The 22,731-nt window shown below is 32.0% G+C and overlaps 3 protein-coding genes across 3 annotated transcripts; all 3 read right to left on the bottom strand.

Moving 5' to 3' along the window:
- Positions 1 to 7,443: 7,443 nt before the first annotated feature.
- Positions 7,444 to 9,204, bottom strand: LOC142622863 (uncharacterized). Its single transcript, XM_075796417.1, has 3 exons — positions 8,854 to 9,204; positions 8,066 to 8,236; positions 7,444 to 7,858 (listed from the first exon to the last, which is right to left on the bottom strand). The coding sequence occupies exons 1-3, from the start codon at positions 8,899 to 8,901 to the stop codon at positions 7,610 to 7,612; spliced, it is 468 nt and encodes a 155-aa protein (XP_075652532.1). The 5' UTR covers positions 8,902 to 9,204; the 3' UTR covers positions 7,444 to 7,609.
- A 236-nt stretch (positions 9,205 to 9,440) lies between these two features.
- LOC142626302 (uncharacterized) lies at positions 9,441 to 15,773 on the bottom strand. The gene is made up of 6 exons (XM_075800122.1): positions 14,322 to 15,773; positions 13,943 to 14,062; positions 13,561 to 13,657; positions 10,283 to 10,364; positions 9,561 to 9,681; positions 9,441 to 9,473 (listed from the first exon to the last, which is right to left on the bottom strand). The coding sequence occupies exons 1-6, from the start codon at positions 15,771 to 15,773 to the stop codon at positions 9,441 to 9,443; spliced, it is 1,905 nt and encodes a 634-aa protein (XP_075656237.1).
- A 30-nt stretch (positions 15,774 to 15,803) lies between these two features.
- Positions 15,804 to 17,837, bottom strand: LOC142626310 (uncharacterized). The gene is made up of 4 exons (XM_075800135.1): positions 17,222 to 17,837; positions 16,916 to 17,121; positions 16,527 to 16,820; positions 15,804 to 16,442 (listed from the first exon to the last, which is right to left on the bottom strand). Exons 1-4 carry the CDS (start codon positions 17,835 to 17,837, stop codon positions 15,804 to 15,806), a joined length of 1,755 nt encoding a protein of 584 aa, XP_075656250.1.
- Between the last annotated feature and the right edge of the window lie 4,894 nt (positions 17,838 to 22,731).

Consider the following 22,731-nt stretch of genomic DNA (forward strand, 5'->3'; position numbering starts at 1 on the left):
GAAACGATCAAAACCTCAATATGTTGGCAATCACATTTAATGTTGATGGAACATATATTCTTAAGATGGAATTCATAGTCTCTTAACGGAGATACAAAATATTCCCTTGAGATAAGTTTAATGGGTTCAGTTATTCAGAATGTTAGGCCTAACCACTTTAGTAAGGAGTTACTAAAGTATATATTGAATTTTATAAATATATGATGAATAACTTGAAGGATTAAACCGAGTACTCAAGGAATTAATATGTAGTAATCTTCAAAGTGGCAGTCTATATTCATGACTTTGTATCACTACGAATATTTTATGAAGGGGTTGCATGCACAATAAAGTCTTAGGATATAATATATAAATAAGGCCTAAAGTGTAACTATATTTATATAGTAGTATTAAATATAGTTAATGGTAACTTTGGACTTGTCAAAAGTTGACAGAAAAGGCTATGGCCCATTGGAGCTAGTGTCTTATTGGTCCCTTTTGGTCCCACTCCAAGCCACACACTTAAACCCAATTGAAAAGGCCCAAAAGGCCAGCCCAATTAGATAATCAATTAGATACAAAGGGAGAAACATACAGAATTTTTGAGAATAAAAAAAACACCATTGTAAAAAGGTGTGAAAGATGTGTTAGACATTTTGAAGATCTCCCTTTGGAAAACTGATTGAGAGACCACACTTCTTGAGCGTTAGTGGAATTAGAGTGAAGATTAAAAATGTTCCCAAGTGCTTTTGATCTTCGTTTTTTACATAGTACATGTTAACATTTATGAATGAAGTAGATCTGTTGTTTTTCCGCTGCGTATGTTTTGTATGTGATATAAACATGTATTTTTCCAACACATGGATGATCATTCTAGTCATCTTCCTTGATTAAATCGTGGGTACAAAATCGAGCGCCTATAGTGGGGAATCGTCCTAAAGGGGTGATTGACTTGAAAAAGAAGATTCAAGAAAAAGAGTAGAAAATGTTACTAGGAGTGGAGGCATTACAAGCCAATTTTTCTTAGAGAAGGACCATCCCTATAGGAACTTGGGAGAAGGAAAAAATCCCATTGGACACAATGGGAATGAAGAAAAAAAGGAAGATATTTTTTTAGCCCAAATGAAGAGGATTCAAGCTCACATGTCCATTTAATGGCCTCTTAAAAAGACCAAGCTACAATACTAGAAGCATTGTTTGGAAAAAAAGGTACATATAGAGACAACGTCTCAAAAAGTTTTGGCCATCATGGTATGGGAGACCGGGTCTCACCCTTTTCTCACTTTTTCCAATGAAGAGCTCACTCTAGAAGGAATCACTCAAACAAGGTCATGCAGATTGCTATTGAGTGCATGGGTGCTAAGGTCTCAATGTTGCTTGTTAACAATGGGTCCACACTAAATGTATGCCCATTTAGGAATGCTCTTAAGGTTGGCTTAGCCATGGAGACTATTATCCCTTCCCCTTTATGGGCGCAAGCGCTCGCAATGATTTGCTTCTTGCATCCATTTAGGAAGTACGCCTTAGCCGAGTGGACCAGGCAGAGGGTAAAAATGGTGTGCCAACTAGATTATAGCACCCTTATGTGAAGGACTAATCTTACTAAAGCATGTATCCTGAGTTTAGGTATAGAGATGGGAAGGTGTTAGGCACTCAACCCCACTCAATCTGTAGGTCAGTCTCTACTTATTGTGTTCCAAATTCTAATTCCATCAAAGGATCTTCTAATAAGTCATTCTACATGATGGAAAATAACATGTTTGTATCGCATACAAAATATACGCAGTATAAAAATAATAGATCTACTTCATTCATAAATGTTAACATGCACTATGTAAGTTTCAGAATATAAGAACAAGAAAGTGTACCTTGAAGCGGTGAATTTCAAAAACCAAAGATCAGAAGCACTTGGGAACACTTTCAATCTTCACTCCAATTTCACGAACGCCCAAGATGTGTGGTCTCTCAATCAGTTTTCAAAGGAAGAATGACAAAATGTCTAACACTCCTTACACCCCACTTCACAATAGTGTTGTTTTTCTTCATACAGAAAATTATGTATGTTTCTCCCTTTGTATCTAACTGATTATCTAATTGGGCTGGCCTTTTGGGCCCTTCCAATTGGGCCTAAGAGTGTAGCTTGGAGTGGGACCAAAAGGGAACAATAAGACACTAGCTCCAATGGGCCTTGGGCTTTTCTGTCGACTCTTGACAAGTCCAAATTTACCATTAATTATATTTGATACCACTATATAAATATAATTGCATTCTAGGCCTTATTTATATATTATATGTTAGGATGTGTGTCCTTAAATCCTATTGTATGATACTATGTATATTATTATGTATGAAATTATGTATGACTTAATATTGTGTTTAATAAAGTTATTTTATTATTATCTAAAATAATGGTGACATGAATATTGGGACATTATCATATAGTCCATGATGCATTGTATGTGATTTATGTGATTTAGTCACAGAAGATGTAAATCATAAGTTCCTTATAAACTCAAAATGTAGTTTGTAGTCGGTGATGAAATTGGGCATTTCATCTGCGAAGACTATAACATATCAACTAAGATGATTTGTCTTGATCATGGAAATGGAGATTTCTAGTTGGTATGTTGATATATTTTAAAAGCTAAAACATATTGAACTGGACCGCTATGAGATTTATTATTCTCCTAACGATTGTTAAATGGACAATAAACTCACGACTTATATTTGCATGAACTCTTAATTCTGAGAGAATAATGGACTTGATCATGAGGTGTAGGTTGCTTCGATATATCAGGAGTGAGATCTAAAGTTACGGTCAAAACCTCAGTATGTTGGGCAACTACATTTAGTGTTGATGGAACATATATTCTCAAGATGGAATTCATAGTCTCTTAACGGAGATACAAAATATTCTCTTGATATAAGTTTAATGGGTTTGTTAATCAGAGAGTTAGGTCTAACCACTTTAGTAAGGAGTTACTAAAGTATATATTTATGGAATTAGATTTCATAAATATATAATGAATAATTTTAAAGGACTAAACCGGATACTCAAGGATAAGATGTAGTAATTTACAAAGTGGCAGTCTACATTCATGACTTTGTGTTACTACGAATATTTTATGAAAGGGTTGCATGTACAATAAAGTTTTGGGATATAATTTGTAGATAAGGCATATAGTGCAATTATATTTATATAGTGGTATCAGATATAATTCATGATAACTTTGGACTTGTTAAGAGTTGACTGAAAAGCCTAAGGCTCCTTGGAGCTAGTGTCTTATTAGTCCATTTTGGTCCCACTCCAAGCCACACACTTAAGCCCAATTGAAAATGCCCAAAAGGCCAGCCTTATTAGATAATCAGCTAGATACAAAGAGAGAAACATACAGAATTTTCTGTAGAGAATTGTAAGAACACTATTGCAAAGTGGTGTAAGAAGTGTTAGACGCTTTTTGACATTCTCCCTTTGGAACTGATTGAAAGACCACACATCTTGGGCGTTAGTGGAATTGGAGTGAAGATTGAAAGTGTTCCCAAGTGCTTCTGATCTGGAAAATTTTGAAATTCACCGCTCCAAGGTACACTCTTGTTCTCAAATTCTGAAACTTATATAGTACATGTTAACTTTTATGAATGAAGTAGATCTGTTATTTTTCCGCTACGTACATGCATGTTTCCATCAAAGTGATACAAACATGCATATTTCCATCATTATATCCCAAGACTTTACTGTACATGCAACCCCTTTATAAAATATTCGTAATAATACAAAGTCATGAATGTAGACTGTCACTTTGTAGATTACTATATCTTAATTCCTTGAGTACCCGGTTTAATCCTTTAAAGTTATTCATCATATATTTATGAAATCTAATTCCATAAATATATACTTTAGTAACTCCTTACTAAAGTGGTTAGGCCTAACTTTCTGAATAACCAAACCCATTAAACTTATCTCAAGGAAATACTTTATATCTCCATTAAGAGACTATGAATTTCATCTTAAGAATATATGTTCCATCAACACTAAATGTAGTTGCCCAATATACTGAGGTTTTAACCGTAACTTTAGATTTCACTCCTGAAATATCAAAGCAACCTACACTGCATGATCAAGTCCATTATCCTCTCAGGATTAAGAGTTCATGTAAATATAAGTCGTGAGTTTATTATTCATTTGACAGTCATTAGGAGAATAATAAATCTCACAGCGGTCTAGTTCAATATGTTTTAGCTTTTAAAATATATCAACATACCAACTATAAATCTCCATTTCCATGATCAAGACAAATCCGTCTTAGTTGATATGTTATAGTCTTCGCAAATGAAATGCCCAATTTTATCACCGACTACGAACTAAAATTCTGAGTTTACAAAGAACTTATGATTTATATATTCTATGACTTTTCACATACTATGCATCTCATAGACTATATGATAATGTCCTGATATTCATGTTACCATTATTTTAGATAATAATAAAACAACTTTATTAAACACAAATTAAGTCATACATAATGTCATACATAATAACATACATAGCATCATACAATAGGATTTAAGTGCACACATCCTGACACTACACACACACACACACACACACAAAGCCGATCCTAACATGCATCTATCACACAACGTGACATATCCTTATCACCCATCTAATCAATTCATGCTCTTCATAGCCAATGGCAACAACACACATAAGGCAGTAGCATTAAAAAGGTAGCAAATCACAATCATGGTAATAATCAAGCATGTTCAACCATCCCAAGCTTGTATTGTAGCATTCAAGGTTCAAAGGAAACAATCATCATGTCAAGAGATGCTTGTTCACATTCATATGCATGAACTCATCTTACTTACCTTACTGCACCACAGCACCTATGCATTAATGCATATTCATGTTCTTATGCATATTCATGTTATTGGTACAAACCATAAATCCTGATTATCAATCTATTAAACTAAGCATATAAAACAAGTTATTCTACTAACCTAAGGCCTATTCATGTAAAATCTAACTCAAACAGAAACTAAAACATGCATTTAAACTAGAAAAGTAGGATAAAATCTAAAAGTAAATAAATCTAGGTTTTTGGGTTAACCATGTGTGTGCATGCATAAGCAAGCGTATGCAAGGTCGTGGAGATGCGTATGCACCCCTTCCCAGAAACACAACAAGCAACACTTGAACAAAACTACTTCTAATCAACCTAGTATGCTTTCTAACTATCAAAGCAAAAAACCTAAAATACATAAGAGATTATCAAAGCAATAAAACAATAATAAAAACAAAAGAAAAGGAAATAAAAAGATAAGAATAAATGCCTCGGACAAAATCTTCTAGAGCATGATTTTTACGGTTCCTTAGATCAATCTGCAAAACAAAATACCCAAAGGGTTAGCAAGTTTAACTAAAAGGCTATAGACCAGACTAGGTCCTAGCCAAGAAAATTTATTTTTAGGATGCTTTTCAAAAGAAAACTTCTCTTGAATCACATTTTTGGAATTAATTCTATGTGTTTTTAGGAAAATAGCCATAGGGCCTTTTTTAGTGTTCAAAGAGAAGGGGCAGGGCTCTTCTTATGCAATGTAGGATTAACTCTACCGTATTTTCCATTAAAACTTGCCTTTCATAGCTTTTCTGAAACCCTAGAGCATACGCATGCTCGTGGTTACATACGCATGGTTTAATTATGCATATGAATGAGCATGGCTATGTACGCATGCTTAGGGTTTCCGTAACGTTTTTCTCTTCCAAAAACATCTTTCAATCCTTTGGCTAGGCCCTAGACTAGTCCTAAACCTACCTTGTTGGGTTAAGATAAATCTACCATAGTTAATTAATTTAATTACCTAAATTGATTAATTAGGTAAAATTACATGCAAATCGTAGAGGCACCAAAAAATCACCAAATAAACTAGATGCAGCGTGATGGCCAAAAATGGATTGACCCCTTGTGATGAATTGACCAATTAATTAGCCAAGTGAATTAATTAGGTTCAATTACATGCAATGAGCGTGGCAGGACAAACAAATTACCAAATAACTAAATATGCAGTGGAAATTAAATGACATGGCGATTACGAATGGGAGAAATCTACACGGCAAAAACCCCACCGGGTGATTTTAAGGCCACCACTCTCGAGAATGCAATATTATCAAAACAAGCGGTTACAAATAAAGGAATCCTAGTTCCTTATACCAACCTATAGTTAAACCCTTACCCCAATACCCAATTGGACTTGTTTTGTAGTGATAATCTCTCCTTGTATTGTACGGTTCCCAGTACGTGACTAACCAATAGATGCGCGGATCCCAGTACTGGACTTGATCACCAACTTGAGAAGGATGTTGGCTGCAAAGTATTTTTGTTCATCACACGATGAAGATCATGAAGTTACTTGGTCACAAAACCCTACGATGTACAAACACAGCAGCTTCTTCAAGAACTAGGGCAAACTAGGTTTTCTGGTCACACTTGAGGAATTATGCTCTTGTGCAATTATGCTCTTGGCTGTGCAACCTGATATGGCCCTTAAAATAATCCTTATATATGTTTAGGATTGTGAGAAAAGAAAGCTCAAACACATACTCACGGATTGAATGAAAAACAGTCCTGAAAAACTGAGTTTCATAAACCTCAATAGATAGCCATCTATCGAGCTAGCTGTCGAGCCACGGGCTTTAGCAGCTTTTAAAGCTCGATAAATACTAGCTGTCGAGCTTTGAAATCCAGCACTTTCTCACTTGATTCTTGGACAGACTTGCATGACTTTAACATTTGAACTTGAAACCTTGTTTCTTGAAGCATTAAACACATCCTAGATCTATCCAAATATACGTAAAGTGCATTTTGTCAAAGGATTAGCCAATACATAAAATGTTGACATATGTTCCTAACATCCAATCACATATGTCTTAACAATCTCCCCCTTTGGCAACCCGTGACAAAACCACAACAAACAAATGAATATATGAGAGAAGCCATAAATCACTCAACTCATACTTGTTAGGATGTGTGCCCTTAAATCCTATTGAATGATGCTATGTATTTTATTATGTATGACATTATGTATGACTTAATGTTATGTTTAATAAAGTTGTTTTGCTATTATCTAAAACTAGTGTTTAACCCGCGCTATGCGTGGGATCGTTTCACATATTAATGAATTTTGCATCTAATAATTTAGTATATTTAAGTATATAGTGTGCAATACCTAAAACTATATACATTAAATTGTTATGTATATGGGGACATACAGGTTTAGGCATGTGGGTCAATGGTGACAGAGGAGCATCACCATGCTATGTTAATATCATCAAAGAATAGCTGCAAAGCTGCCATAGCAATAGAAATTTTACAAACTATAAACAAAAAATTAACCAAAAGATATTAAGATAATACCATTAAAAAGCTGTAATGCATCTCAAATCCACAATTCAAAAAAGCTGCAATGATACACATTCATAATCCTTCACTAAAATTCATTGTAATATGTACAAAGTAAATGACACACAATAACTTATCAATATATTTAGTTTACTCTTCTTAAAAAAAAAAAAAGAAAAAAAAAGAGTAATCTAGTATGTCAATTTGTTTATGTTGCTTGTAACAACATGTTATTTATAAAATACACTGAGATCATTAGACTTCAAATTTTTTTTCTTCTTTGATGCAATCTGCTTAGTACCCTTTTGACGTTTTTGTAGCATTTGGACTGGTACACTTTTATCATAAGTTTCTTCAACTTTTGTAGTTACAGCAACAATTAATTGAGGTCTTTCAACAGATGTTTGTCCTATTTCTATTTTTTGACTGGTGATTGACTTGCCCTTCCATGATTTCCTTACGATTTCCTCTATTGTGTCCTGCAATAATTTGTAATTTTATTAAATGTTGTTTGAAATAATGAAAGAATATATGCATGTTACTTAAAATTTAAAGTGCTTTCATTGTACTATATTGACTTTGATGGTGTCATAGAAAATTTAAAATCATATAGCAAGCAAGGTGGAATGTATGCTTCAATTTAAATGAACAAATATACTGGAAATAGATTTCAACTTTATTATTACCTGATCTCTATCAACTTTATGTGAGATTTTCGTTTCCAAAATCTTTGAAACGGTATAATTTTCTCTTCCATATTTCAAATTATATTCGTCAAGATGCAGTTGGAAGAAATATTCATTGCCAATTATCCTCTGAATCTCTCTTGGTAGGACATTGTCATCCAATTTCAATTTCTGTATAAACAAAGAGTCATACAAATAGCAATTAAAGCCTCAATTTTCTGTTCTCTACAGAAGTAAAATATATAAATAAATTAGTAAGCATCTTTCCTATCAGCAAAGTATTTCCTTCTACCCATAAACAAAAAATAAATCAATAAACAAACTTTTTCCTAAATTAACTACATAGATTACAAATACTCGAGTCACAGTGTTCTAGGCATAGCTTCTAAAATAGACAAAACCTCAACCACAAAATCTAGGTTGTTCCCATCTTGTAGTTTCTAAATTGTTCAAAATGATCTTTCAAATACTTCATTCTATCACCAATAAAGCACATCAACACAATTCCTTTACCGACCCAATTAAATAAATAAAGCAGTACAAATTCTGTTTGCTGCAACGTTTTGGTCGAGATTAAATATTTTTTTAAAATGGAAAACTCATTGCTTGTCTTCAAAACTGATAAATCGCAGGAAGAAGTTCAAGGAAAAAAAAGGAACTGAAATTTTCCAAGAAAGAAAGACTTACATAGAACATAATTCACGTAGAAATCCAATCCACACAATCATATGTAGAAAAATCTTTCAAAAATAATTAGAAAATACCCAAAAAATCAAAGAAAAACTGACCTCCTTACATAGATAAGCAGAGTGCTCACGACATTGTAATTGAGTCATACCAGAACAAATACTTGAGATTATATTATAATCTTACAGATTAGAGAGGCTTTTGACTAAATAGTTTTGTGTTGGAGAGGTTTGTAATCTTCAAGAATCATGAGGAATATAAGGAACAGAGGGGTTGCAAATTAAGGAATAGAAGCGAGAAAGGGTGTGATGCGGTGGTTGTGAAACCAAGAGATGAAGGTTTATTGTAAAAGAAGAGTCTGACGAAAGGGTGGTAGATTTAGGAAAGGAAAACAATTTAGGCTATTTGATCTTCGAAGTTGTTGTGGGCTTTTCCTGTCATAATAAGTGAAGAGATTGCTTGCCTCCTGAATAATTAGGTAGGAGACATCCTACCTAAGTAAAAATAAATTAAAAAGTCTGACAGTAATTTTAGGAATAATGCTCTACGGTTGTCTCTCAATTCATGCTTTTTTTTTTTTTTGTAATTTAAAGCTATTAGCAAAATATATTAGAAAACAAACATAGACCAAGTATCATGTAAAGGGGTGACATTTCAGAAAATTTCCACAAATGAGTCATTCTATCCACTATAATGACAGTTTAAAATTCTCAAGTATCATCTAAGATGACAGCATTGGTAAGAAAGTATTAGAACTTCAATTTTCAGATAATAAAGACATAGAGTTGACATTTATATATGAAATTACCTCTTCTTGCGTCTCTGCAAGTTCTTTTGCAGTCTTAGATATAATTTTCTCAGCTCCTTTATCAAACAAAACGAATGTTGTTGAACCGGTCTCATCTTGTACCTGGACTTGTATTCTATAGCTATTTCAAATACAAAGTTGTTGGTAGAATATTGCATATATTTTGTGTGTTTTTGTGAAGTTACAAATCATTTTTTTTATTTACCTTGGGACTGCAAATTTTGGCTCATTTTTACAACGGTCACACAATAGAACTCCTTTGATTTGTTTCACCTTCGTCTTGCATATGAGACATGCAATATAATACCATCCATATTTGTTGTTAACGTTAATGATTTTGGCATTGCATGTTACCAGCAAGTCCTATAATAAAAGTTTAGTTAATTTTTAATATTATATCTTATTATTAAACACATAAATAATTACAATAAATTTATATTGTAAAAGTACAGTTGATACCTTTGTTTCAGAGTTCCATTCCAAATCCTTTATTTCAGCAACTGTTTTTCTATTATGTAAGCCAAGTTCTCCATCTTGCACTTTAGGTAGTCCTTTTGGCATAATTTCTTTTACGTTTACCCATGGTGGTGTTCAATCTATACATCAACATTAACATTAATTTATGTTTGTTTGCTGAATATTCAATTTTTTTATCATAATCTTACAAATTAAGAAGTATTGCAAAGTAGCCATCCAAAAAAAAAGAGTGTAGCAGTAGTTACTTGTCTTTAATTCCTGCAACTTCTGGAATGTCTAGATTGACATACAGCTTTGTTGCAAAAGTGGATGATAATTGATAGTCACCTACAAAAAAATTGTAAAAATTTATAAGGATTATTGATGCATAAATGTTATGTACTTGATAAATGGTTTAGTCAATTGTTACCTCTGTAAGTTTCCACAATGGTTGAAGTGACTATTATAATAAATGGCCCTCTATTTGTATTGTAGAAATCATCATCTATTTGTTGTGCAGTATTTTCCCACAAAGTTGTTTGAACTGATTTGTTTTTGAAATTGTTTATATGTAAGTTTGAGTTAATAAAAATTTATAACATATGAGTTTTTAAAAATGTATATATATCTTACTCTTCTAACAACAATCGGATGTTTCTCATCTTTGTCGGCCGCCCTCTTGTTTTGATCTCCTCAATGGCTCCGATGTAGTCTAATATGCCTATCACATCTGGTAAGAACATATTATTATTATTTTAGATAAGAGTTACATAATTACCAAACAGTGAGTTATTAACATATAATATATAAATGGTATGTGTAAACTAACTTGTAAAACAAATAAAATTACCAGTCAAGTAAGTAGTCTCATAACAACGGGAAGGTACAATTTCATAATCAGCAATTTCAAATTGGAATTGAGGTATTGAATGATCAAGCCCGCTGATTTTTCAAACTGAAGTTGTTGAGTTGAAAAGAATTTTGAAATTGTTATGTACTAGACGGTAGTTCCCTTTATTTTCCTCAACTAAGAAATTTGTAATTGCATATACACTCCCTTCATTTAGTTGCGGACGGTAACTTTGAGCCAGATTCTTTCTGATGCTTGCATGTATTAATGTTCCCTACAAACATTTCAAATGAATTATCCCTTGATGAAAACCATCTTAGTCATTTATAATTAACTAAAGAGGAAAATAACATTAAGCATCAAAGGCGTACAATAGTCTGAAAGCCCTCTAATAACATCAACCACGGTGAATAAAATGCAACAAAATGAATTAGCATTTAGTCAGTATTTAGCAGTTGCAATTTGGTATTGTGTTGGAAATGGATTCCTTAGCTCATTGAGTGGATTTAAATTCAGCACCTCCTACATTCAATCTATACGTGGTTACTCAAATTCACACTATTGTCACCCACTCTATTAATTGAGTTTGTAAAAAATTTAACTACAATAGGAACAATTTCAATGGCATTTATGAACTGTAATGATCCTTTTATATTGAAACCAATTTTAGACCATTTGCCACAATATCAAAAGTAAACTCATTTACATTGTAATTCCTAAAGGAGAATGGACAGAAATGGATCCTAACAAAATAATTCTCTTGAATTCCTTTAAATGTGTAATTCAAACTATCTGTGAAAAACTGAGCAGTTTTGTAGAGAGGTTTAAAGTTTGAACTACCGCTCAACACAACAGTGGATGCAGCAATAGTTTGTCCAACTTTAACAAAAGTAGAAATTATGACTGACCTCATTTATAATAGACACCCAAAGTACTTCATTGTTAGTCTACTACCCAAAAAGCATATACCCGAATCCTATTTTCCCTAAAATGTTGATCAATTATTTGATTAGTTGAGATCATGCAGCATTGATGTCATTTAAAAATTCTGTTGTGACCAGCAGATCCAATTGTGTATGAATGCAATTTTGAGGAAGGTGCATGTTATATATATATATATATATATAAAACATTGAAATTACGTAAGTGTATATTCAAATCCATTCTCCATAAAACAGGACAAAATCTATAAATTTAGATTAAATTACGTTTTTTAATGTATATACAAAATCTAATAAAATTCAAATAATAGTAAGCAAAAATTATTTTAAAGAATTGTAAGCAAATCACCATCTAAATCTAGAATAACTTCTTTTTGATAAAAAAGCACAAAATAATCAAATACAGACATGTGCTATATTTATAAAAGAACACCAACGTAAAAAGAAAAAGTAGCACCTGCTTAAACCTTTCCTTAGTCTAATCAAATGCAGACATGTGCTATAGTATTGGTATTTTTTATTTTTTAAGGAGTTTGTACCAAACTACATGACACAGTGTAAGAATTAAAGGGAATAAACTTGATGGCATCAGAAAAAGGAAATGAAAATGGAATCAGAACCAAAGTTGTTATAGATTACAAATACTTGATGCTGTAGTGAAGCTGAATTGGATTTGATATATCAATTCTTAAGCAGCACCGAATTCCATAATGGAAAAATGATATATCACTTTGCCAGCATGGATATGACAATTTTATAGAACCTATATTTATGACACTTCTTTGGTGTGGTTTTAATTATTAAGGAATTGTGTTTTGAATGACAGAACAAATCTTTATCTTAATCTAAATGGGAAAGCAAATTCAAAATAAAAGTGACCCAAATGGGCAATATCGATTCTAGATACTTTAAACCAATTTAAGCCAAGTCAGATACCCTAAACAAAACAATTTCCAACCAAAATCCCTCAAATCCAAATCTAGCCCATCTGTTTAAACTAATTAAACAAAGCTACTGCTAATTGAAAAACTTAAATCATAATAGCATCCCTCAAAGAGATCCACGTTAATGCTTCTAAAATACCTAGATAAGGAAAAAGCCCAATTGCCATTTTTTATTCCTACCTGTTCGTGTGGCTCATATTTTTTGTAGGATAATCTATTGCTCTATTTTTAACCGGACATCATAAATAGATACCCACACATCAATTTAAACAAATACCTTAATAAAAAATATAACCCAAAAAATTAAATAAAAAAAGAGTCCAGCAAAATTATTAAAAACTGATCATAATTAATGCACAAACTGAAAAGTAAAGAGAAAACTAACCAGTATAGAAATTGAAAGACGTTCTCTGATTGCAAACTATTAATTGGGTTGATTGGGATTTACACAGTGTATGCAACAGACACCCACAAATTAAACATGAAAAGTACAACACTTTATTGATTTTTATAAAATATAGCATCAATTTAAACATATAATCTAAGCAAAAACATCCTAAATCTTGTAAGATATTAAGATGTTGGGTTGGGTATATAGCCTGTAGTGGAAAAAGAAAAATGACATAATCACGATGTAGCATTGCATAGATATGAAATGGTTATAGCAAGTATATATTTGGGAGTAATAAATTGAATTCTTACCCAAAAAAAGCAGCTTAATTATATGTTAATTAGGACACATTGCACACACCCATGCACTTATTATCTTTTTCAAAAAATTCTTACTATTGTGAATAGATTTCTAAAACCTGTTCTTACAGCGGCCTCCTCTTCAGACCTGCAACCTCCTAGTAGAGAGCATATACTGCAATTTTCACCAAGCGAAAGTTCTGAACATTCTAAGCTCTGATACTCAAAAAAAATGTACATCATGACATTCTTGAACATTATGAAATGCTAAATCAGCACATTCAGATACAAATACTATTTGACAGTTGTGCATTGTTAACAATAGGAAATGGAATATAACTTTTTTTTGTTTTGTTTTTGTGAATGCTGTTTCTGATGGTCAACTTAGATTAATGTATATAATACATTAGGTTTTGTTCATGAATATTGTTTGGAAAAGAAACTCTAAAGACAGCATATTAGTAAAAATTTATTCTAAAAGAAAATCAATTGTGAATTTACCTCTTTGTCAACCAATATCATATCAAGACGGATCAGGTCATGGTCATTTGCTATATTAACTGCATCCCACATTCGTAAAACTCTAACTTTCACTTTCAAGTTGTATTTATCCCTCGATATCTGCTTCAAAGTTGTGTACTCCATATTCATATGAAATTGTAATATTTGCACAATTTGAACATCAGTAAAATTTTAATTAATTATGGAGTAAAATCTACTATTTGTGACATAAGTGATAATCTAACTTACATTATCAACAGCTTCAAAAAAATTTTAATAAATAATATGTATTACCTCTAGGTAAATCATTGAATATTTCTTTATATACAATATTTTTTGTATGAAAGTGATCATCATTATCATTTTCTGCAATAAGTACCCTAAGGCCATTTCTGCTTGTAACTCTGGAGATGGCAACATACAATTGCCCATGACTGAAAACTGGTTTGTCTAAATAAAGTCCAACACATTTCAAAGATTGACCTTGGCTCTTACTAATTGTCATAGCAAAGCAAACTGATACTGGAAACTGTCTTCTCTTTAGTACAAAAGGCCATTTAGATTCAGAAGGGGAAAGAACTATTCTTGGAATAAATACTTTATCTCCAATATGAGATCCTGATATAATTTGAGCTTCCAAAACCCATTTTGATAACTGAGTGACTAAAAGTCTGGTACCATTACAAAGTCCAACACTTTGGTTTAAATTTCGAAGTAGCATTATTGGCAGTCCTACTTTCAACCTAAGTTTATGGTTTGGAATACCAGGAAACTTCAATGAATTGAGAAACTCTGTTGGATACATGACATCTTGATCTAGAATGTTGGTTGAAGCTTTACATATTGAATTTGAACTAAGATATGTTTCTTCATCAACATTAATAAGGTCAATCATGTAATCATTTATGTCTTCAACAACTTCATTTCTTGGAGCTGAAATTGCCCTCTCTTCTAAATACTTCGAATCATTGAATTTAGTATGAAAGTCAGGATAGGTAGCATTCACGATATCATTGAAAGGATGACTGCTTGGCTGAATTAGTAAGTCATGTGGTATTTCAATCAATGCTTCGCTTTCATTATTATTAAGTTCACCATCACCAATTTTCAATATCCATTCAGCAAATTCTCTTGCAGCAATACCACCTGGATTTTGGGTCAGCCTCATATTTTTTGTCAAAATGAAGACTCTACAATTGTTCCATAATGAAGACTTGTTAATTGATGCTTCAATTATTTGTTCTCTGCGTCCTTTAGCTACAACCGGTAATATTTGTCTAAAATCACCACCAAGAACAACTGTTTTTCCTCCAAAAGGTTTATTTGCACTGTCGCTGCCAGTAAAACGTAAAATATCTCTTAATGAATGATCAAGAGCTTCAAAACAGTTTCGGTGTGCCATAGGAGCTTCATCCCAAATTATAAGACTTGCTTTTGTCATAAGTTCTGCAATTTGTGAACCTTGTTTAATTCCACAAGTTGAACTGTCTGTTACAATTATTGGTATTTGAAATCTCGAATGAGCCGTTCTTCCTCCTGGCAACAATAATGCAACAATTCCAGATGATGCAACCGCAATGACAATCTTTCCTTCTGAACGCAATCCGCAGATAATAGTTTTCCAAAGATAAGTCTTTCCAGTTCCTCCATGTCCATATACAAATGAGAAGTCACCTTTATTTCTCAAAACAAAATCAATTACTGCATCATATATATTCTTTTGATCAATATTAAGACCATTAAAAAGCTGAATATGTTCCACTGCCAAAGAATCTCTATCATAATCCAATTCTTCTTGTAATATTCTGTTGTTACATTGTCTCAACAGCATTGTGTTTGGATATGGTATTGTTTCAAATTCTCACAAAGACCTTCCACTTCTTATCATAATTTGTTCTATATCACTAAGTGCGTAGTTCTGCAATTGGAAGTCATCAAGATGTAAATTGTCATAGCGTAAAACTGCTCTTTGACGATGAAGAATGTCCTCAGATAATAACCGCCAATTTGAAATCCATAATTTATAGGGGTCTGAAACTTCACAAAAAATTAGCATTGTGACGAAAAGCTCACGAAGTTGTTTTCCTGAAGCCCAATGTGAGGCATGATTTAAAGCTTCATGCCACTCTTTATCATCATCAAGCAAACCAAGCACATAACATGCTGATCTGAAATCTGAATATTCTACATTATTTATAGTTCTTATTTCTTTAAAGGATCGAGCTCCTTTAACAACATTTAATAGCATCCGTAAATAAAAACGCTCTCCACTTGCAGGATGGGCATAGTATATACACCCTATACATCTTCCAGACTTCCTCAATCTCCATTCCTTGTCTCTTTTATGCCAAACCCATTTTGTTGGAAATTCAGAATAAGTCAATTCCCTTGCTTCTTCATACAATTCATTTGCCTTCATCCATTCTGTAAATTTACTTTTCCTGATTTCTGGTCTATCAACAACGTCATCCAAATACTCACTATCTTTAAAAACAATTGGCTGTTAATATTCGATATGGAAACTAAGTCTTTGAATAGCAGGCTGTCGATAGTGGATTTCAAACTCAAATATGCTCCAACATGCCTCTATGGCAGACACATATCTACAATTTAAGTATCCTTTAACTTCATCCGTGTCTGTCATATTTTGCATTCCAGTAGAAGCATCAACATGTAAATTTTCTTCAAGATATAAAGTTGCACGATCAGGTCCCTTAGTAATATACTTGAATAAGTATTTGATAGACCTTGAACGATTACACCACTTGACATTTATGTGAGCTTGAAATTTCACCAATAAGGCAATATTGTGAGGAACTATAAATCGATTATCGAGTTTAACTCCGTTTCTTTCAACATATGTTCCATTATTCCTCCTCTATATATTGGGAAACCATCATTATCAACAGTGGTTTGAGAACAAAATTTCTTAGGAAAGTGTTTAACACATTTTTTCTCAATCATACAACTTGCCCTTGAATTTATAGATCCGCAAGGACCATGGACCATGTATTGTTTGACAGCATCATAAGCTAGGGGTTCCTTATTCAAATCTGGAATTTCTGCTGAGATTATCTTGTCAATTTCTGCTGCTGTAGGATGCTTGTCATCACTCTGTAGAAATAGCAATATGTGTGCATGAGGTAGGCCTCTCTTTTGATATTCAACGGTGTAGACAACTGGTACCAAAATAGCAAGTTAATTATATTAATTTAGATTAATTATGAACACCAAAAGGAATAAGGGAAAAAAATATATTAAAGGTGTAGCTTAGTGTACCTGCAATCACTCTTCCAAAGTGTAGACCATGCTTTAAATCGTATAAAAGTTGATCAAGTTTAATCTTAAATACTCTTGCAACCACATCAGGTCGGTGTTCTATTTTCTGCCCAGGTCTCCTAGATAGGAAAAGCTCAATTTCCGGCCATTTTGCATTGCATGTGAAGGTAATAAACAGATCTGGATAGCCAGCCCACCTACAGATCGCCATTGCATCTTGGTAATTTTCAATCATATACCTTGGACTTCCTGTGAAACTTGAAGGTAAAACGAATCTTTTTCCAGCAGATGCAGGGGTTGTATCACCCCTCATAACCGCATCCTTCAATCCATTATATAGTTCAATCCTCAACTTTTCTTGGTTATTTTTCACCCACATAAGTCTTATTGCCTCAATACATGTATAGGCATCTACATCAAATTGCTGAAATAATCGACCACCAGATATCAATGTATGTCCCTCATCATCCCGCTCTTGCAATCTGAATGCAGAATACTCTCTCATAGTAACGAAGTCATTTGTGTCAGATCTGATTTGATTTATATTTCTGCACAGAATGCCAAGCCTAAAGCCATCCTCACCATATGGAAATAAAAGAGGATATTGCAATGCCATGTACGATGGATGCAATTCATTGATCCTATATAACCCTCCTTTTAATTCCACTAATATCACGATATGCATTATCAACACCAATATCGCCAACAATGATTGCAGCAATTTCAAAACATGTAGGAAGATTGTATTCTCTTCCATTTGTAGTTCGTGAACCAATAAGGCGTAACCTTAAATGATGAATATCATGTTCTAGGAAACGATCTCTAGACATACGAAATATTTTCACTAAATTGTTTGACTCATCAAACATTTGGATCAATGTGTCAACGATAGATGGATCAAGGTCTTTATTAACTGGAGTGCTACTAAAAGCATTCATTCTATGTTGTACTTCATTTTCAGTATCATAGAAATATAGCTGTGCAAATTGTGGATCCTCACCATTATTAGGAAACAGTGTTCCAATCCTATGGTGGGTTTGACCATTAAGTCTGAAAATGTAAGGACCTCTACCATCGTTAACTCTATTATCCACCTTGCCACCCATGGATGTCATTGCAAACATTGCGTTATAACTCCTTATTTGAGTTCTGAATGTTTTAGATCGTTGTCCACCAAGAGGATCTAACAACTCATTAATAAGAGGAGGTGGTTTTTTAAGCAAAGGCAACTTCACCTTACCCTCCATACAGCACAAAGAGAATTTTGGATTTCTAGGCCTCTTAGATTTTACACTTCTTTCTTCATACCATAACACCGCACCACAATGGTTACATACATAAGGTGGGCCAAAATTCCAAGGTTCAATAACATTGCTTACGTTTGACTCATTTTCTCCAAAGGAATGAACAATGTTAACATCAATATCTAATGAATTGTCTCTCCTTTTTCTTTTCTTTTTCAGTAATGACTTTATTTTGCAAAGCATTTTGTCTGTCATACTGTTTTCTTTTGGATCGCTTTTCAAACATTATCATCCGTCTCTTTTGTCGTTCTAATCTTGCATTTTCCATTTTCTCTTTTACTATTATAAGATGGAGTAGTGAAAAAAAAAATTAGCATCTGTTTTAAGAGTCAGAGTACATATTTAATAATCTTTTGAAAACTACTTTTGTTCAGATATTTTTTAATCGAACATCAACAAATGATAAAGACATACAAATCTAAATAAAAGTAACAAAGGGGAAATTAGGCTGTACTGACCTCTCAATTTAATTCAGCAGCTCTTCTTGAATAGCACAAACGGTTTTAAAAGCTAAAGCACAAATGATAAACCTACAATAGCACGTGAGAATGTAAACAAATGAACACCAAAATAAGCCAAGCTAACAAAGACAATAATAGCATATTTAAAAACACTGACAATAAACTGAACCTAATAGGCTGAGTAGTACAAAAATTAATAGATACCAAGTCTAATAGAACAATTTGAATTAAATATCAAGAAGTGAAAAAAAAAAAAAAAAACATTCCAGTAAATCAAAGCCATAAATGAAAAGAGAATAGTAAAATTAAATGCTAAGAAGGGAAAAAACAAAGGCAAGAATAGGGGTGAGTGTGCTAAAAACGTTAAAAATCATGAAATTTGGTGTAAAGATAGAATTAATTTAGGTATATTCTCTAAAGCTTGAAATCTGAATGAAAATTTAAAAATCCAATTTTAATGCTAAGATTAAAATCTAATATGGGGTAATTTCTCTACATTACATCACAAACAACCATCCAAACTCACAAAATGTTCATCCAACAGTTACAAAGTATCAATCATGATAGAACATGATAGAATTGTAATGACAATGCCAACTTCAATTCCATATATGATTTTGAAATTATGTAGACACAAATAAAGCTGAAGCGCCACTTCAAAAACCAAGAAATTTTTTTTTTTTAATTTCTCAAAGTTTTTCTAATCAATCTAATGAATCACAAAGTCAAGCAAAAAACAAAAGTTAGCATTTTGTTATATTTTAATAATTTTCCTCACACCTTTAATAGCAATTGAAAGACCATAAATGCGTAACACTAATTACCAATGTAGGTATCATTATACAAAAAGGTTTCAAGAAATAAAATTTATAACAATTTTTTTTTTTCATTCACATGCTCATCTTTGGATTTCTCTTATAGGAAACGTAAATGCATTATTTTTTTTTTAATATTCTGTTCTTTAAAGAAAATGCAGTTAAATAGTCCAAAAAATTGTGAGAGATTATTTTAAAAGATGATGTTTTCAGTTTTAATTCTGTTCGGAAATTTGTTTGAGGGGATTATTTTTCAAAAACAGAATCACAATGAAAATTTAAACATCCTAGAAAATAATTTCGAATTTACTCCACATATATTCACTCTACAATTTGAAATCATTTCAGAAACAACATACAAAATGGCATTAAACTAACCTAAAATACATAAAAATTGAGTAGAACATTGTTAACAATTAGTCATGTACAATAGAAAATATTAAGAACATGGGTAACACAATTATTTTTTCCTATAATTCTAACCCAATATGAGATCAAAACATACATAAAAGTAAATAACAATAACACATAAAGAAACAATAATTGTAGCAATGACAAATTGACAATCAAAATCAAATTAAAAATATCAAACTTCTTCAATCTCCCTTTTGCTCTCTAATGGAAGGATAACTCTGTTTTTCTTTTCTCTAAATGGTATTCTAAAGAGTAGTTTATGGGAAAAAATAACCTGTACCTAAGCAAACTGCCTATTTGGCTAATTTCACCTCAAGTATTTACAGCCACAAATATCCTACAGCCTTATTTTAACCCGTGCAACGCGTGGGATCATTTTATGTATGAAGGAACTTACTTTCAATATAAACTTAGTTCTCATGCTTCCACTGCATGCATTGAAGTATATATGTTCCATCTATAATTTGTTCTGTTGAAATAATTTTCCTCCTTTTTTGTTTGTTTTTGGATATGAATATTTTTCAAAAGATAAGAAGTGAAAACGATAACCTGTGTATAGTTATAAAAATGGTTTCATTAGAAGTAATAAAGTTATAAGAATTTTATATCATTATGTTTCTTTTAAAAAAATAAAAAAAAATAAAAAAAGGAAAGAGAGGAGAAGAATTGGAAAGAAAAATTTAGATTGTTAAATCTATATATCTAAACCATGGCATACTATTTCAGAAAACAACGTGTTTTAACTTATCATATTTCTTGAGTGAAACTCCGTAGTGTTCCATTAAGAAACTGAGCATGCATTCAATTACTCAAAAGATTTTCTCAAGAAAAAAAAAATACTTAATAGATGATGAGAAGAAAACAATAGCCTATTTGACATCACTACATTATATTCATGATACAAATTGTTACGCAAAATTCAATAGACATTATAAGGAAATTTTTTATGCATTCAAGTAGATATATAACTGATCCAAACAACCACAATACAATTATATACACTATATTGACTTCTTCGAAAAATTAAAATAATTAAAAACATAATGATCAAAGATGAAAAGAGTACCCTTTCCAAGCTCTCCAATTTCTGTCATAGCAATAGACACAACAAATTATTGATAAAACATGAATATTCAAATAAGATTTAACCTTTTGCAAGTTTAACTTAGTTCTGTGTCTCTGTTACAACAGGAATGAAAGAAGCTGAGAAAAATATAACTATAAAAAATTCAAGTTTCCTCAGTTTCTTTTATATATAAAGTGTGTGAGGGCACCATTTTTGTTGATACAAATTTAATATTATGCTTTATGTTCATTGTAAGTAGGTTACTCAGAACATATCTGCCAAGAGGGACGTAGTAGTCTCTAAATTTGAACGAATGTCCTTGCAGAAACCATGAAGTAATTCTACTAAAAAAAAGAAAAGAAACCCATTAAAGCATATTGCAGGAACAAAGTTTAAATTGGTAAGTATTATGTTGTAGTGCAACTCATATCCTAACAGCCCACTCATCCAAACTTTAAATCAAATAAATATTAAATCAAACCGCAAAGAAAGTAATAGAGAAATAGAGACATAAAAAAACTATAGATTCAAGAAAGCAAACAGACAGTGGAAGCTGCCTTCTTTTAAGTACAAAAGGCCATTTAGACTCAGAAGGGGATAAAAGTAAATAATTGATTATACAATTTACGAACAAAAAGTTGAGGAAAATAAATGTAAAGAAGTTAAACAGGGGGTACATTGCATATTTAAATTTTTAAAAAGAAAATAGAAATGAGACCAAATAACTTAGAAACCAAAAAATAGAATGAAGTTAGTTATACGCATACTAAAGTTTATAACAATGAAAGAACTGTCAAGCGTATATTACGATTAGAGTCCCTAAATATAATAATAATAATAAAAAATAGTTGAAGAAGTAGGTTAAAAAATCAAACAGATATGAAGAATGCCATTGCAGGAAAATGCTCCCTTCACATGAACCATGCATGTTACTCAAAGAATCTGTCCAATAAATATGGTCTAAAAATTTAAATTTAGTTAGGATTCGAAATTGTAGAAACTGTATTTCAAAAAGTTACTATTGTGAAACCTACAGTTGCCACAATCCTCCTTGGATCTGAATCAAAAAATACATTTGAGCAGTTCATTGGGTTGCAAAGCTAAATTTTCAATAAAAATTCAAGAACTAACACCAAAGTGTAGGTGCACACACATATGATAGATTTCGTGAATTATAAAAATCAACCGTTACTATACATGAAACACTTTATGCTAGGGACTATAAACTAAATATACAAAACTGGCTTGAAATTGAAATTAGCAATTATACAGCCGTCACTATTACAAACTCTTAAAAACCAACAAACACAAACACAAATAAATGAAATTGATTAGAAAGCATAGTGAACAAAAATTTGAAAAGATATAAAAATGTATATCAATAAAGACATATATCAATAAAGAAATAATAATGAAAATCAACAAAACATAGATTTGCACAAAGCATAAA

Source organism: Castanea sativa, chromosome 1 (assembly GCF_040712315.1).
Source record: "Castanea sativa cultivar Marrone di Chiusa Pesio chromosome 1, ASM4071231v1".
Lineage (NCBI taxonomy): Eukaryota > Viridiplantae > Streptophyta > Magnoliopsida > Fagales > Fagaceae > Castanea > Castanea sativa.

Excerpts from the sequence above, each read along its gene's own strand:
- LOC142622863 (XM_075796417.1), bottom strand. The coding sequence starts at position 8,901 with ATGACTCAATTACAATGTCGTGAGCACTCTGCTTATCTATGTAAGGAG. Across the intron at positions 8,237-8,853 it reads CTGCTTATCTATGTAAGGAG|AAATTGAAATTGGATGACAA; the intron begins GTCAGTTTTTCT and ends TTGTTTATACAG. Across the intron at positions 7,859-8,065 it reads ATAAAGTTGATAGAGATCAG|GACACAATAGAGGAAATCGT; the intron begins GTAATAATAAAG and ends AAATTATTGCAG.
- LOC142626302 (XM_075800122.1), bottom strand. The coding sequence starts at position 15,773 with ATGCTGTTGAGACAATGTAACAACAGAATATTACAAGAAGAATTGGAT. Across the intron at positions 10,365-13,560 it reads GGAGGCCGCTGTAAGAACAG|GTGACTATCAATTATCATCC; the intron begins GTTTTAGAAATC and ends ATTTTTTTGTAG. Across the intron at positions 9,682-10,282 it reads GTTGCAGGAATTAAAGACAA|CTATAGAATACAAGTCCAGG; the intron begins GTAACTACTGCT and ends TATTTGAAATAG.
- LOC142626310 (XM_075800135.1), bottom strand. The coding sequence starts at position 17,837 with ATGGCATTGCAATATCCTCTTTTATTTCCATATGGTGAGGATGGCTTT. Across the intron at positions 17,122-17,221 it reads CTTTGGAAGAGTGATTGCAG|TTGTCTACACCGTTGAATAT; the intron begins GTACACTAAGCT and ends TTTTGGTACCAG. Across the intron at positions 16,443-16,526 it reads GATATGTGTCTGCCATAGAG|CCAATTGTTTTTAAAGATAG; the intron begins GCATGTTGGAGC and ends GAATATTAACAG.